The 18217-nt window shown below is 37.5% G+C and overlaps 1 protein-coding gene across 1 annotated transcript in view; it reads left to right on the top strand.

Annotated features, from left to right (window-relative positions):
• LOC122815689 (copine-8) overlaps window positions 1-18217 on the top strand; it is a 3116673-nt gene that overhangs the window by 2612968 nt on the left and 485488 nt on the right. The window contains exon 14 of the mRNA XM_044088391.1: window positions 6108-6154. Within this exon, the coding sequence (XP_043944326.1) occupies window positions 6108-6154 (47 nt within the window). The remainder of the gene's footprint in view (window positions 1-6107; window positions 6155-18217) is intronic.

The following is an 18217-nucleotide window of genomic DNA, read 5'->3' as shown; positions in this document are numbered from 1 at the left end:
GTGTCACAGAGGATCCTTATGCTCTGGAACAGGCTCCCCATCCATGTGAAGCAGAGTCCATACCTAACCTTACTTAAGCATAGCCTTGACCAATGGATGGGAAATTTCACCCCAGGTCTGATCCCCACGTGTCTGATAGATCTGATAGTTTGGGCATTACTGTCTACCTCTGTCTAACATTCTCCCCTTATAACCTCTAGAAACTTCATAACTAACATACCCCTCGTAATAAATGTCCTTGATACTAGTTGTGCATGTATCTGTATATGTATGTATATATATATATATATATATATATATATATATATATATATATATATATACACACACACACACACACACACACACACACATATGTGTGTGTGTGTGTGTGTGTGTGTGTGTGTGTGTATATATATATATATATATATATATATATATATATATATATATATATGGGTCTACCTGAAAACGCCGACAACGAGAACACCGACACCGGAAGATCGACAATGGAGAAAACTGACAGCTGAGTACCCCGACACTGAGAACAAAGACATGTTAAGGTAATTGTGCGATAGGAACGGACGTTAGGGTCAGGGTGTGGGTAAGGTAAGTGTGTGATAGTGACGAAGTTTAGGTTTACGGGTGGGTTAAGTGAGTTAGGGTTAGGGTGCGGGTAAGGTAAGTGTGCGATAGTGATGGACTTGAGGGTTAAGGGCGAACTAAGTGAGTTAGGGTTAGGGTGCGGGTAAGGTAAGTGTGAGATAGTGACGGACTTTAGGGTTTGGGTTAAGGTTAAGACATAGATAGTTGTGTTTGTAAGGTTTAGTGTAGGTTTGTAAGGTTTTTGGTGTGCTTCTGTTGTGTGTGTGTGTTTTTTGGGAAAGGTATTTGTTTTGTTGTTTGTCGGGCATGTGAAGTTTCGTGTTTTTCAACTTTTTTTTTTTTTTCGGTGTTTTCGTGTCGGTTATCTCATTGTCGGCGTTCTGCATTTTCGGCCTTTTCAGGTAGACCCATATATATATATATATATATATATATATATATATATATATATATATATATGTATACATATATATAGAGATATACAGATATATAGATATATATGCCAACTGCATGGCCACATAAGTATGAATAATGGAGAAATCGTCCATAACAAAGGAATTACTGCCAGTGCACACTTAGAAATTCCACTCGCAGTGACTTTCTACGCAGAACAGTGACAGTGTTCTGTAGCTCTCCGTCCACTTTCTCCAACAACTAACACTTAAACAAGCAGATGTTGGCCACTTGTAGATATGCCATATTCTCATACTGCTTTGTACACATAACTTGTCTTGGCTTGTAGATGCTGGCAAGCATTGTGGTTTCATCCAGATATTCTGCAGTTCAGTCAGTTAATACTGATACAAAACATTTGGAATAATACAATGTAAAATGACTGATTTCTTAGGATTATAATAGGCTGGTATTTTCTACTATAATACTTAATCTCTTTTTTTGTCCACTGTTTTATTATAATCAACCTGATCACCTACCACCACTTTCTCACATTTCTCTTGGCCCCCAAAACTTTTGTGCCTTAGTAATAAACACTGAAGACTCAGTTGTAAATAAAATGCATTTAATCTTAGTCTCTTGTAACGAGTGATGTACTCTACACTTACACTAGCACTTCCTGACACTAATGCCCACAACTAACATTGTTATACCTATAACTAACTACTTAGGGCTCTATACTTATACTAGCACTTCCTGACACTAATGCCCACAACTAACATTGTTATACCTATAACTAACTACTTAGGGCTCTACACTTACTGACACTAATGTCCACAACTAACATTGTTATACCTATAACTGACTACTTAGGGCTCTACACTTATACTAGCACTTCCTGACACTAATGTCCACAACTAACTTTGTCATACCTATAACTAACTACTTAGGACTCTACACTACCTGACACAAATGCCCATAACTAACATTGTTATACCTATAACTTGCTACTTAACACTCTAGTGTCAGGAAATGCTAGTATAAGTGGTAATGTCCACAACTAACATTGTTATACCTCTAACTTATAGTTATAGATGTAGAGAATCTCCAAACTCTGGATCCTACAGTTTGGTTTTGTGAAGGGTAGATTATGCCTGCTCAGTTTGGTTGATTTCTTTGTCTCAGTCACCAGAGATGTGGATGAAGGTAAGGTAGTTCATACAGCCTACATTGATCTGGCCAAGGCCTTTGATACCATTCCCCACTCAGGAATCATAGAAAAACTTACTAAGCTAGGTATGAACCCCTATATCACTAGGTGGGTTGCAAACTGGCTCACAGATAGAACCCACAGTGTGAAAGTAGCTGACTCCAAGTCAGACTGCTGACCAGTCTCGAGTGGAGTCCCACAGGGTTCGGTCCTGGGTCCCCTCCTGTTTGGCATCTACTTCTCTGATGTCCAGGCCAACACGAAGGGACTCTGGCTGACAAAGTTCACAGATGATTGCAAGTTGGGAGCTATTATTAACTCCCCAAGTGATGCTGACATCCTACAGAAAAGCCTCAATGAGACCAACGACTGGTGTTAGAACCATGGCCTTAACTTCAATGCCAAAAAGTGTGTCTTCATCCCCTTTGGAAAAAATCCAGTTCCCTTAAATTACCACATTGATGGTAGTCCACTGAACATACAAGGCGTTATAAGAGATCTGGAACACAGGTTGACAGCAACCTCTCTTTTGACCACCACATTGCCACTGTGGTCAGAAAGTCCTTCTATGTGGCACATCTCATTACTAAGGATTTTGCAAGCAGGAAGAAAGAGGTCATTATCTCCCTCTACTGTTCCCTCATTAGACCAATCATCGAGTACAACGCCCCATTTGGCATGTACCTGACTAGACACCTGCAACAACTGGAGAGGCTGCAAAAGTACCTCACAAAGAGGATCCTAGGCCTTAAACACTTGTCCTATATGGACAGACTCAAAAAATTCCAACTATTCTCTGTCTCATATTGCCTACTTAGAGGCAATCTCTGCTTGACTTACAAAGCCATGTCTGACCCAGCTCTGTTAGAAATGTTACATCTAAAGAAATCCCTATCCCTCCGCACCACACATTCCACCCTCACCCTCATTACCACAATCAACAGAACATGCTGGAGGGACAGGTTCATAACCCAGAGACTGCCCATGCTATGGAATAGACTTCCCATACATGTCAAGCAGAGCACCTCACTGGACCTCTTCAAGAAAAATCTTGATGAGTGGATGGGAAATAGAAAATTCACCCCAGGGATCACTCCAGTGGCTCTACTCGACAGAGGCACTGGGAACTAAGGTCGGGTGGCATGATGCAGGGTAATCCTATGGGCTAGGCTTGTAAAGGCTCCAGGGCCATTAGCCTTGTACACATCTATGAACCTATGAACCTACTACTTAGGACTCTACCACTTATACTAGCACTTCCTGACACTAATGTCCACAACTAACATTGTTATACCTATAACTTACTACTTAGGAGAGCACCACTTATATTAGCACTTCCTGACACTAATGTCCTGACACTAATGTCCACAACTAACATTGTTGTACCTATAGTGCACTACTAGGACTGCACCACTTACATTAGGAGTTCCTGACACTAATGTCCACAACTAACATTGTTATACCTATAACTTACTACTTAGGATTCTACCACTTATAGTAACACTTCCTGACACTAATGTCCACAACTAAAATTGCTATACCTGTAATTTACTACTTATGACTCTACACATCCAGACACTAATGTCCACAGCTAACATCGTTATACCTATAACTTACTACTTAGGACTCTACCACCAAAAGGATGTGTTACCCGAATGCAACTTAAATATCTTGTTCAACTCACATTTTAATACAACTTTCTATATGTTTACATGTTCCATTTCAGCATGATATTGTGATTGTAGCATTTATTCTACCACTGTGATTGTACCACTGTGAAGATTTCTTCAGTATGCTTTTACATGATATGAACCAGTTCAGTGTTATACTGTTTATAATTGTGTGATACAGCACTATCAAAATGGCACTAATTTTAATTTACCTATGTTAAAATACACTGAATTATGGGTACTTACGTATTATCACAACCAGATGGTCATGCTGCGATAACTGATGTAAAATTGAAGAATGGATGTTTGGGTTTGCCCTGTAAGGTCTGTCTAATTTGTGTTTTACAAGTAAGGTCAAACATTTTTAAGTTTTGATGGAAGGCTGGGTTGTAAACAGAGGGCCTGGGAAAGCAGTCACCATTTTCTTCCGCTGCTGCTTCTTCACCGACTGCGGTCGCTTGACTGGAGAAACTAGCTGCAGTGTCTGTGCCCTTTTACATACATCAGAACATCCGATAGGAAGCAAAGACAATCGAGGGGATTTTCAAGTAGAAACAATGGCAGTACTGCAAAATCTTTTGCATCTGCTAACTTCATTTCATTCCCCAATGCTAGTCTCACTTTGGGGATCAATTACAATAGAGAGGGTAATCCAAAAAAAAAAACTCGAATGAAGAATGTCAAAATGATTTTGCAGTACTGCCATTTTTTCTACTTGAAAATCCCCTCGATTGTCTTTGCTTCCTATCAGATGTTCAAAACACTGCAGCTAGTTTCTCCAGTCAAGCCACTGATATTAGATTTTATCAGTTTTCTGCATACTTACTTAATTCTTTTTGTGTAAGAACCATAGCTTACAAGCTGTGCCTTGTACAAGACATCCAGAAAAAGAAGAAGAAGAAGGTGATATGCTGCTATTGCAAATGACCCACTTGTCATCTTTGGAATCTGCCATCATTTTATTCTGCCCTGCTTCTTCTTATTATTTTCCATGAAGTTAGCACGGTAAAGGAGGATGCTACCAAGGAAGAGGACTTTGGCCGTTAGTCCAGTTCCTCTGTCATAACCAAAGTGCTACAAAAAGTGAATTGGACTTCACACACCCCTTTTTAGTTTAGTAAACAGTTGTTTTGCGAGAATATCAGGAACTACACTGGGTTAAAAATCTGGTTGCATTAATACGTAAGTACCGAGTTATGTTATTATATTGTACCAATGGAGCTTTTGTCACTGGGCATCACTAAAAAGAGGTTATACTTCCAGTTAGACTCCCTGTGTCAGCAAATGGAAGGAAATAAATAAATATTTGAATTTAATAATTTTCTGTTCCTGAGCATGTGTCAAGTCATTTTACCTTATTTAATGTAAAAAGCCAAGATTATAGGTACTTTGATAAATCTGAATTTATAGTTGAATGTACTTCCTTTTTTTCGATAACTGTCATAGTTTTAACCATTCACCACACTTTACCTGTAGTGCAAGAGAATATTTTGTAATGACATACAATTGTCTTACATCAGATAAATACTAGTTAGTGTTGTACATTCAAAACTTCATTAGTGAATCTAAAAAGCAATCAAGAGCAAGAAAGGTAAAACTGTAAACTGCAGACATCATCTATGGAAAGAATTATTTATCCCAGACACATTTTGTTTTGCATTCTTATTCATCACACACTACAGAATAAGCACATTTATTTATTTATTTGTTTATTTTACATTTGTTAACTGGGAAATTCCGACTGGACAAGGTCCATTTTCAGCAGAGGCCCGGGGAGAAAAGGTCCAATATCAAGTTATACAAATACAGTGCATCCAGCATAATACATAAAACAGGTTACATCATGTATGGTGAGCATAGTAATATAACAAGAAATTAATAAAAATACTCCAGGTAAAAGAAGATACAGAACATGGGTAAAAAGACAATGTCAGTCATATATTGGTAAGAAAAGAAAATATATCAAGTAAGATTCTACAGTTAAAAGTGCCCTTTTAGATTCTTCTTTGTAATTCTTTCCTGTATTACCTGATTCCTTTGAACTGTATGACTAAAATTTTCTTTTAGGTTACATAGATGAAGGATCTATTAGGCTATAACTATCATTCTAAAAATATAAAATAAAAATGTAAGCTGTTCAGCTGAGTGAAAATGCAAGTCCTTCTGATAAAGACATTAGACTTAGGTGAATCTTGATGTGAAAGTAAGGCATTTGAGGTAAAATATTTTCTTTTATGCTTGCCTTTTAGGACCCAAATCAATTTTACAGTGGCCATTGATTTTACTGCTTCAAATGGTAAGTTTAACTTACAGAAATGTGATAATATTGCAGGTTTTGTTTACTTATGGTTTGAAGAAATGTTTAAAATAATATGTTCAGTAGTTTAAAAGGTTGTTTCTTCACAAATAAGTCCAGAGACGTCCAAGGATATTATATGAAAAATTATAGCTGTGTATGTGTGTATGTGTGTGTGTGTGTGTCTGTGTGTGTGTGTGTGTGTGTGTGTGTGTGTGTGTGTGTGTGTGTGTGTGTATATATATATATATATATATATATATATATATATATGTATATATACATATATATATATGTATATATGGATTCACTTCAAAAGATGAAAATACTGAAATCTCGAATTTCAGTATCTCGAGCCCAAGAAGCCAAATGCATACAACAACGAAACCTGAAAACTGCAAAATTCAAAACTTTGAATACCGGAGCTTTAGAATTTTGCGGTACTACTACTACTACTACTACACACACACACACACACACCATTCTCCACACAAACACACACAATCTGTCTACTGCATGAAAGTTGGGGGGCAAGCCCCCCCTGCACCCCCCCATGTGGGGGTTGTGCCCCCCACACACGCCTACTTAAATATTCTCACTCCGAGGTCACACTACATGCAAACACAGACAAAACACCACCACACAAACTACATTCTCCTCACACACACACATCACAGCAACAAAACACACTGACACACACCACTGCCCCTACCCAAACCCCTTAACACACACGCATACTTACCTGAAGACATGACCACAGCAGAAGTTTAGAAGCGCGAAATTCAAAAGGTTTTGAATTTCGTGCTTCTGAACTTTCACTGTTCTGTGGATTCGGCTTCTTGGACTCGAAATAGTGAAATTCGAGATTTCAGTATTTCGAGCTTCTGAAGGGAACCCATATATATATATATATATATATATATATATGTGTGTGTGTGTGTGTGTGTGTGTGTGTGTGTGTGTGTAGATATATAGCTTTATATGTATGTGTGTATAGATATATATATATATATATATATATATATATATATATATATATATATATATATATATGGGTCTAGGACTATTCACTGAAAGCACATTTCACTGAAACACATTTGACTGTGCACAATTCACTGAAAGCTCAATTCAGTGAAAACACAATTCACTGAAACACATTTCACTGAAATGTATATTTGCCTTTTCCCCACTTTAGTGTGACCCTGGAGTTAGAATATATAATAAGGGGGGTGTAGGGGGCACCACACCCCACATTGGGGTGTGGGGGGTAGCCCCCACCTATTTTAAATATTTTGAACGATACACATGGATAGTGACAATTTCAATAAATTACTCTTTTCTAAACTTAATATATATCCAAACTATGTGGGGGCCGAAAGTGCACTTTTGCTGAAGTCTAGTTCCCCAGGCAACCCCCCCCCCAAAAAAAAACACTAAAACATGTTTTTACAGGGGGGCATGCTCCCCTGCACCCTCCATGTGGGGGGCTGTGCCTCCCACACCCCCCTACTTAAATATACCAACTCCGAGATCACACTACAGCGGGAAAAAGGGAATATTCCCATTCCGCATTGTAGTGTGACTACTGAAGTCAATGTTCGAAGTTTCACTACTTCGAACAAGTGGACTCGGTGAAGTGGGTTCGAAGAAGTGAAACTTCGAACATCTGTAAGGATCCCATATATATATATATATATATATATATATATATATATATATATATATATATACATATCATATATATATATATATATATATATATATATATATATATATATATATATATATATATATATATATATATATATATATATGCATATACACACACACACACACACACACACACACACACACACGCACACAGTTTTTATTTTCTTTTGATTTGTTAGCACAGAAGCAGATGACTGTTTGTCACAGTAATACCATTTTTTATTATCTTTCAAGAAGTAAGTTGTCTGCCTTTCAAACACATTAATCCACGCATCTAATGCTTTTGAGTTTATCCAGCTCCTACAGCAACCCCGTCAACAGGCAATGACTTTCACGGTATTTACATGACAGAACATACACCTTAACTGTCCAGATTTTTGCAGTGTCCACATTTTTATTTCATATTTTTGGTCTCTTTTTAATTCCTCCAAGACTTTTGGGTTTATAATACCATAATGGGAATGGGCCCCATTTCCAAGGCAAAGTATGATTAAAGTTCATGAAATTAGTATTGTTTCAATCTTTGATTTTAGCCAAAAGTTTTCTTCATAGCAGACATAATATACCCAGAAATTATTCCTGCAATTCATATGGAGTTACATGTGTCTATAAGATATGTGAATATGACTGTAACTTCGTTTTTATGAGTCCCATTGCCCCTACTGCTATCGGAACTGTCTGGGTATCCTTCAACATTGCCCTAGTTTCTGCCTGCAAATCCTGGTATATTATGACTTTGTGTCTCTCTGTACATAAGACACTGTAGTCACTGGCTGCAGCAATTTCAATTATTAATACTACTTTTGTCGTCTTTTTCTGAACTACTATATTTAGTTTTCTTGCACCTATTTTTTGAACTGTTGGTAATGGGTGATTCTATGTGATATAAACATGATTTTCTCTAATGCTTTGTGGCTCATGTTTCCAATGCTTTGTTTTCCATGTTTCTCTTTCATATCAAATCTGTGGTATTCTGAAAAATTTGTGAGAATTGAAGCCATTAAATAATGACAGACACTTGAGTTTCAGACTTCATATCCTTCAGAAAATGCATGCTAATGCAGAACCTGTTATTCTTGCAATTTTCTAAGTTCATAAGAGCAATAATTAAAATCTGTCTCTATTTTTGGGCCTTTTCCTGCCATTATTTTTGACTTTGTCCAGATTCCTTGCACTAAGAGTTTGAGAGGTATGAATTAATGTAGACTGTCATGCCTTTCTTCAATATCATACACAAATATACACACACACACACACACACACACACACACACACACACACACACACACACACACACACACACACACCAATCCATATGCCATATATCCTTGGGATGGACATATGGACTGTACACAGAAAGTATCCCAACTGAGTACTGAACTAGTGAATTTCTTGCTATAACAAAAATGCTACTTAACATGCCACCTAAAAAAAAAAAAAAATATATATATATATATATATATATATATATATATATATATATATATATATATATATATATATATATATATATATATAAATCATGAAATTGCTGTATTGCTAGCAATACTGTAAACCAGAACAATTTTTTCTGTCTGTGGAAATTAAAAGCCTACAAAATCTAAACAAGTGTTAGTCCACTCAGGTTCATAGGTTCATAGGTTCATACTAGGCTATCTGCCCTAGGGCATTTATAAGCCTAGCCAGAGTATGTTTGGCTTTCACCACCCATTTTAAATTAATTTTGCTATGCCCTTTTTCGAGGTTAGTATACTGTGCCTCTGTCTAACAGTGACACAGAAGTGATACCTGGGGTAAACCTACGATCTCCCATCCACTCATCAAGATTTCTCTTGAAGAGAGTCAATGAGGGACTCTGCCTAACCTGGACTGGGATTTTATTCCAGAGTGAAGGGAGCCTCTGGGTTATGAATCTGTCCCTCCAGCATGTCCTATTTATTTCAGTGATGAGGTTCAAGTCTCTTGAGCGTGTAGCTCGATGGGATTTGGATTTTTTGAGGTGCAGCATGTCCCTTAATTCTGGGTTGGACATGGCTTTATACGTCAGGCACAGGTCGCCTCTGAGCAGGCGGTATGCCACTGAGTAGAGCTGGAGTTTCTTTAACCGGGCAGCATATGGTATCTGTTTGAGCCCATTGATCCTCTTGGTGAGGTACTTTTGGGGTCTTTCCAGTTGCTGCAGGTGTTTGGTAAGGTACATCCCAAAAGGGGCATTGCACTCAATTATGGGCCTGATGAGGGATGAGTAAAGAGGCATGATGACCTCCCCTAATCTAGATGTGAATCCCTTCATGATTAGGTGAGCTATATAAAATGTTTTTCTAACCACTTTGGCCACGTGGTTGTCAAATGAGAGATTGCTATCAACTTGGGTCCCCAGGTCCCTAATTACTTCTTCTGTACTTAATGGATTACCACCTATGTGGTAATTTGTGGGCACTTTGTTTTTGCCAAACAGGATGACTATACACTTTTTGGCATTTAGCTTGAGGCCATGGCTCTGGCACCAGTTGTCTGTTTCTATGAGGCCCTTTTGGAGGATGCTTGTGTCGGCTGGAGAGTCGATTATGGCACCCAGTTTGCAGTCATCTGTGAACTTGGTCAGCCACAGTCCTTCTGTGTTGGCCTGTACCTCTGAGAAATATAGACCGAACAAGAGAGGTCCCAGGACTGAGCCTTGTGGGATGCCACTTGTAACTGGTTTGGAGTCTGACATGGCTCCAGCAATTCTAACCATGTGGGTTCTGTCTTTGAGCCAGTTTGCAACCCATTTAGTGACATAGGGGTTTATATTTAAGCTGGTGAGCTTATCTATAATGCCCGAGTGGGGTATTGTATCGAAGGCTTTTGCGAGATCCAGGTAGGCTGTGTGGACCACCTTCCCTTTGTCAATGGCCTTGGTGACTGTTTCAAAGAAGTCGACCAGGTTTAAGAGGCAGGATCTGCCCTTAACAAAGCCGAACTGGGTAGGATCAAGTGTCTGTAGGTCCCCAATATCTTTATTTATGAGGTCCATGATGATCCTTTCCATAGCTTTGCAGACCAAGCTAGTCAGGCTTATGGGGCGATAGTTTCCAGGGTCCGTTGAGACACCACCTTTGTGGAGAGGGACCACTGTTGCTGTACGCCATTCTTTGGGTACATATCCTGTAGTAAGGCTGAGATTGAACAGTAGTTTTATGTTTGGGTTTAGCTCTTCTTGGAGTTCATGTAGGGTGCAGCCCGGGACACCGTTTGGTCCCATTGATGCTGTGTTTTTTGCTTTGGAGAGGGCGGCTCTTACCTGAGCATCTGAGATGTCATAGGGGGGCAGCACTCTGCTGGGATAGATATTTGCCCTTTTGGTGGGGAGGGGGGGGAGAAGTTTGTGCTGAACATCTCAGCTAGGATGTTGGCAATGTCTGTGGGTTTGGTGTATTTTTTGTCATTTTGGACTAATTCTGAGCATATCTGGGAATTCCCACCCAGGTTCCCAACATAACTAAAGAAAGCCTTGTGATTATCCTTAGTGTCCTGTGCAATTTTTCTCTTGAAGCTGGCCTTAGACGATTTTATGAGTGCCCTTAGTTTTTTGCTAATACTGATCAGAGATGCCTTCCCTTTTTGGGACTTTGCTCTATCATGTAGTAGCTTCCTCCCTCTATTGTATAGTTTGCTTATGGCTGGGGTCCACCAGACAGGACGTCTGCCTTTGGAGGATTGGGTCTTGGTTTTATTTGGGATTGTGTGATCCATGCATTCCTGAAGGTGTTCATAGAATGCATTTATAAAGGATTCTGCTGTCTGGGCTGTATTTTCCACAGGCCCAGGGGCTTTGAAGGATTCCACCTCAGTTTTGAGGAGTGTGAAATTTGCTTTAGAGAAGTTTTTCACTGTGGTTTTCTGGGCAGGGGGTGGGGTCGGGATGTGAATATCCAGTGAGATCAGTTTATGGTCTGATCTTACCAGTGAGGGATACACTTCTGGTCTGGAGCATAGAGTCCCCATGTTGGTGATGATCAGGTCCAGTATGTTTTCCCCTCTTGTGGGAGTGGTAACAAGTTGTTCCATAGCATTTGAGTTTATGAATTCTAGGAACCTTTGGGCTAGGGTGTTGGAGCTAGAGTAATGCTCCCAGTCTATGTTTTGGTAGTTGAAGTCGCCCAATATAATGATGTTTGGAGAGACCTTCATATTTTCCAGTGTTCTCAGGAAGGCCGAGTGGGGTTCCTGGGTTTGGGAGGGTGGTCTGTAGCAGGCTATAAACTGGAAGGCAGTTTTACCCACTGTTAATTGCACATGGATAGTCTCTGATGCTTCGTGCTTTGCCACCAACCTGGAGGTGTGGGTATCTTTGATGGATATCGATACTCCCCCTCCTTTTGTGGTTCAGTCCAAGTTTTGGGGCCGAAAAACATGGTATGAGGTATATCCTGGTAGTGCTGGGGTACTCTCAGGAGCCCTGAACCAGGTTTCTGTCACTGCACAGATATCGATGTTCTCCATGCTAAGGAGAGTTTCAAGTGCGTGCATCTTGAGGTTTAGACTTCTGGTGTTGAGTAGCATTACTCTTAGTTTCTTATCCCTTGTGATACCTATGGAGGTGGGTTTGTCTTTTGAGCCTTGCCTAAAAAAGGCACCATGGGGGTAGCAAGAGCCTTTGCCAATATCCAAAAGCCCAGGGGTGACAGGTGCAAGCCGTCCCTAGCGAAGCATTGTGGCTTGTCGAGCATATCATCCCAGGCTGACAGGCATTGGATCCCCTTTGAATGACACCAGTACTTAAGCCAATTGTTGAAATTGATCATCTTGTCTTCATATTGTGGCATCATTCTTGGTGAGGGTAAGATGCTACTCAAGGTCAGGGTCATACCGGCCTGGGCTACATGCTCAGAGAGCTCCTCTATGTCTCTTTTCATGTAGTCCAGGGAGGTACGTCTCAGGTCATTCACACCAGCATGGACATGACTGAGTCATATTTGTACTTGCCTTGGAGTGACCTGAGTGCTTGTGTTATGTGGCGGATCCTAGCGCCCGACAGGCTGCTCACCATGACCTTCTCCTTGTTCAGCCTGGTGAGCAGGACGTCAGTGTGCCTGACAATAGAGTCACCTATTACAAGTGTATCAGGTGTGTTGTTTAGCCTTAAGGGCTGTGACTGTTCGGCACACTGGCTTTGTGAGATATGTGTTGCACGTGTTTTGTTTTGGGGTAGCGGTTGCTTGGGTGTCTGCTTTGGAGGTCACTGCTGCTTAGGCAGATCTTTATTTAGAGCCTCCGAGTATGTTTTTGTGTGATTATGTGTTTGGTTTGCTGTCGTGGTAGGTCTATGTGAGACTGGAATTGTAGTGAGTGTGGTTTCCTTCTCCTCCTGACTGGTTATGCCAGTACTGAGTTGAGAGAGCTTAGCCTCCAGTTTGGCTATATGGGTGCATCTCTCACATGTGTTGGAATTTGTTGGGAGGAGGAGAGGGTTGTCTGTGTACATGAGGCAGTTGTAACATTGCCTCAAGATTCCCAGGTTCACCAACTGGACCGGAAAGGAGATTGACTTGTCTGTGTACTTAATAAAGGATTTTTGACTGGAAACAGACTGCCTGCCTTGCTTGGATTACTTTTGAATACTTAGTAATGCTGTAGAATTATATATTTTCTATTATTACTTTTTGACTTGACGAGTTTACGTTCGCTACTTCTACTACTATTGTCTGATCTGATTATATACAGTGATTAACTAGAAATATATGGACTGAAAATCTTCCACACAGAGAAGTTTCTTACACTGTTTTGTTTTTAGACCCACTACACTTTAGTGGGTTGTTTTGAGACTTCGGGGATACAATGGAGATTACTTGATTTAATAGAAATAGACTCTTCGAAAGCTTTTGATCTAAGAAATAGATCATTTATATTGGCTGTCTTATAAGACTATACATTTCCTGAAGTATTAATTGCAATATGACATATTTTATATCTATCTGTCTTTTCAAATAAGGATTAATAACAGTTTGTCTAATCAGATACCAGCAACAACTGAAATAAGACAAGGCTGGCCAATGTCATCTTCTTTTGTTATACTAGCCTTCAATCCCTTGTATAATTTGCAAGCATTTTATCTCCTTTAAAAATAGATAATATTAAGCTAAAGTTGATTGGATATGTATGTGATATATTAATAATTACCAGCAATTATCATCAAAACATAATAAGCCTGAGGAGTGTTTTTAATAGAAAAAGATCAATATTGGGTTATGTTATTAATTACAAGAAGTCAGAAAGAATGCCCTTTTAAAACATGTCAAATTATAATAGCTTTAATATGTTTTCACCTTTTCCTATTGTCACAACCTTTTTATTTCTTGGAATTCAGTATACAAAAAATTTCCATTATATACATCTTAACAGTTATGATTTATACATTGAAAAAGTCATTAAAAATAAATAAATACTTTACTTTTTTCCTCATTATTAGGAAGAGTTAATATTGTTCGGATGATTATTTTACCCACTTGCATAATCTGTTTTCCCACCAAACATTCAATGGTATAATAAAACTGAAAAGTAGATTCAGACATTTTTATGAAGTAGGCTCTCTCATAGAACACCATGGAACACTACTTGTGATTCTAAGCAACAAGAAGGCTAGGACTTACCTGACCCTGTAAGACACATAATTGCAAATACATTTGTTAATATTTTAAGATACAGTGTATGGACATTATGGTTTATACAGTACATTATTCAAAAAATCTGGTTAGTTAATAACTAACCAATAATTTGTGACTTACTTACACAAAACTTCAGTTCCTCATATTTGAAAAGCATACAATTTTATAGTGCAGATACAGTTTATTTCAACATGTTATTATTCCTTGGAAAAAAATACAAAATGCAGCATCTTTTCCAGTAATTAAATATATCAGCAGGGAATATTACAATATTAATACAGACATCAGCAATTCTTTAATTATATAGTTATATCTAAAATGAATACATTTTTAAACTCCCTAATATTATCCAAATGAAAATTGACCTAATAGCCAATAGCCAAAACTAAACAAACTTCTATAATAAATTAAGTACTAAAAATAACTGCACTTCTCATTAACTATCCAAGCAAACTTAAATGGGAAAATGCTTTAAATATAAAATTTGACATTGAAAGTTGGAATATGAACCCTTTCAAATTAACAAATGTATTTGCATTTATATGTCTTTTCTTTTTATTAGTTATTCATTTCACCTGATTACTGCATATGTAATTGTTGCTTATGTTGTATTGCTGCACTGTTTTTCTTGGGTTTTGTATATTGCCTGCTATGTTATCTTCTTATGTTTGTATTGTTGGAGCTTTTCTTCCCTGGGCTCCACTGAAAACAGGTCTTTGGCTCAGATGGACTAACCTGGTTAACAAATGTCAAAAAAATAAATAAATAAACACCATGAATCAATTTATAATACATCCATTCAGCACAAAATCATTTTGGCATTTATTTCACTCCCCATCGCTTAGGTTTAATGAAAGCTTACTGTTGGCATTGCAATTATGAACACACTGATACTTTACATAGTTGGTGGAATGTCACACCAAGTAAATGAATATTGGAAACTAAGAAGTAAGTGGATTACTATTTTACTACTTTAATTAAGAAGAATATTCCTTTTAAATCTGAAATCTTTTTATTGGACATGTTGGATGGTTTTCATAAATACGGGAAAATGTATATTGCATTAGCTTCAATGGTTACAAAAGGGAATAATTTTAGAACATTGGAGAGAAGTACCTATCTTTTGTTTAAATCTACAAAATTGGCGGTCATTACATTATAAATATATACAGTCCCATGGGGAAATAAATATATTAAATATTGTAATTATTTCCACGTTTTATTCTTTTATTTTTCTCTATTCTTTTTTGTTACAGAAATAAAAAAGGAAGTAGGACTGACCTTATATTCAGTATGATGTGTGTGCATGTATGAGGGTGTATGTAAATATATATATATATATATATATATATATATATATATATATATATATATATATATATATACACACACACACACACACATATATGTATATATATATATATATATATATATATATACATATATATATATATATATATATATATATATATATATATGTGTGTGTGTGTGTGTGTGTGTATTACAGTCTTTCACAAAACATACAGGTTTCAAATTCCATTTAATCCGCAGCGCATACAGCTGTTTTACCTTTTGATGAAACTAGTCCTGGATGGCATTCCACCACAAAATCATTGTCTTTCCATTTGCCGAAGAATAAGCATAAATTAAGATGTGTGTGTCCTGCCTTTATTTCTACAAGACCATAGAGTTCATACATCTGTAGTTTGTCATTGTCATCAACACCCTTTTTTCAATTTCTACATAAAGTCAGAGTACCACATCAACATTAATCTTACCAAATCACATAAAACCATGTGCCATCAGCAATTAATTTATCAGCAACCCCGGTGTTTACAATTTCTTGAAACCGCTTTCTTAAAGACACATTCTTGAATGAAATGATCATGTGATTAAATTTGTAAAACAGTGTTTGTAAGTCTGTCAGAAAGGTTATGATTCCTTTGGTGTTGAATGTTGATTTGTTGTTTGTGATAGCAAACAGTAAATGTGAGATACAGTAGTATCAAATGTACTAGCTCATTCTAGTGAAAACAAAAGAAATAGAGTGGAATCCTTTTATGCCAGTAGAAGATGGCTTTATGTAATGCCTGTTAGATATAAAATAAATTGTCTATTTAGCAGCTTAAGCTAAATAAAACTTCTCTTATCCTTAATGTTTTTTCAGTGATCTGAGAGATGTAGCTGGAGTGCAACCTCACTTACAGATTATGTCATGGGAAATAATCAGTACTATAAGGACTTTTTATTTAATATATTAATTAGGTAGGTATTCTGCTCTAATGACTCTTTTCGGACACTAATTATGAAAGTCAGAGGCAAATAGTGTATAACTTATGTGGCAGATACATCAAGTTTCCTTGTAGATTGAATGCACAAGTAGTAACTGATGTAAGGCTGTGCAGTAAGCAAAACTACTCCATCTAATGTACTGAAATGAACTGGTTTGATAAGAAATACTCTAAAGTCTGTAGAATCAACATAGTCAAGGAATATGATGGCAACAAAAATGCTAGGTGTGGTGCCTCCATGAATGCCCACAGCTGTGCTAGCTTGCGCAGAAATATATGTCAGGGAGGGGAGACACATCCAGGAGTGACAGGAAATCGCATAACATGCTGAATTTACATTTCTGCCAAGTGTCTACCTACCTATAACACAATAATTATTAGGAATTTACAAGTAAGTGCTGAGTTTTTTTTTTGTTGTTGATTCTAGTATTGGAAATGTTTAATATTTTTCAAAAAAATAAAAACATAAAACTGTAGTTTAAAACAAACTGGATCTGATAATCAGTTCAGTAAGTAAAATGAAGCACAAAAGAATGTATCTACCTTCTTAACTCAAGTACCAGTTGCTGGAGTTTCACCAAAGTGTTGCTTGTCACTCAAGTTATGCTACGCTCATAATTGGCATCATGATTTTCAATATGAGGGATCTTCTCCCACACTCCTGGGCTAGAAGTATACTGCTTCTTGGTTGCACATGTTCAGAGAAAGTATATTAATCAACACAGTCTGTGTACTCGCACTGGAATCCACAGATGTGTGTTTAGTTGTGAGTAAATGAACGGTATGTAGATGAACAATGAATAGTAAAATACATCTACACAAGTACCCATAAACTGTCATTCAGAGAGTATGAACAGTTATCTTCTATGGTTGTAGATGTATACATAGTTCATTTTCCATTATTAAATTATTTGAATTACATTTATTAATTACGTATTTGTTAACTGTGGATCAGTTAACCTTTTTTCAGAATCAGTCCTGGAGTACTGTGTGGTTAAGTGGCTTACTCACAGTTGCACAGTTAGGCCACTAGAGGCTGAATGAATTAAACAGTGGACCAAAGGAAGCAGCGCATTAACAGTTTATAGCCTTAAACCTCTCTGCCAACTGCCAAACATTTGTTGAGTGGGTTAAGAAATCGTTCAAATATTAGTGCATACTTTTGATGTCATCAGCTGGAGAAGTGGCATAAATAGATTTAAAGTTATTTTATAAGTATTTGCATTTATGTAATCCAGGCTCCATAATTACTGGAAATCATAGAAATATACAACAATAATAGTCAATAACTTTGCATATAATCTCAAGGGACTCTGTTGACAACTTATGCAATATCTGACATTATATGTTTTTATACATAATTTTGTGATCATTAACCATAGTCACATCTACCACAAGTCATGTTTAGAAGATGT

This window comes from Protopterus annectens, chromosome 11.part0 (assembly GCF_019279795.1).
Source record: "Protopterus annectens isolate FY-2018-M chromosome 11.part0, PAN1.0, whole genome shotgun sequence".
Taxonomy (NCBI): Eukaryota; Metazoa; Chordata; order Ceratodontiformes; family Protopteridae; genus Protopterus; species Protopterus annectens.
Note: the sequence above shows the minus strand (reverse complement) of the source record. Positions and strands in the feature narration are given on the sequence as shown.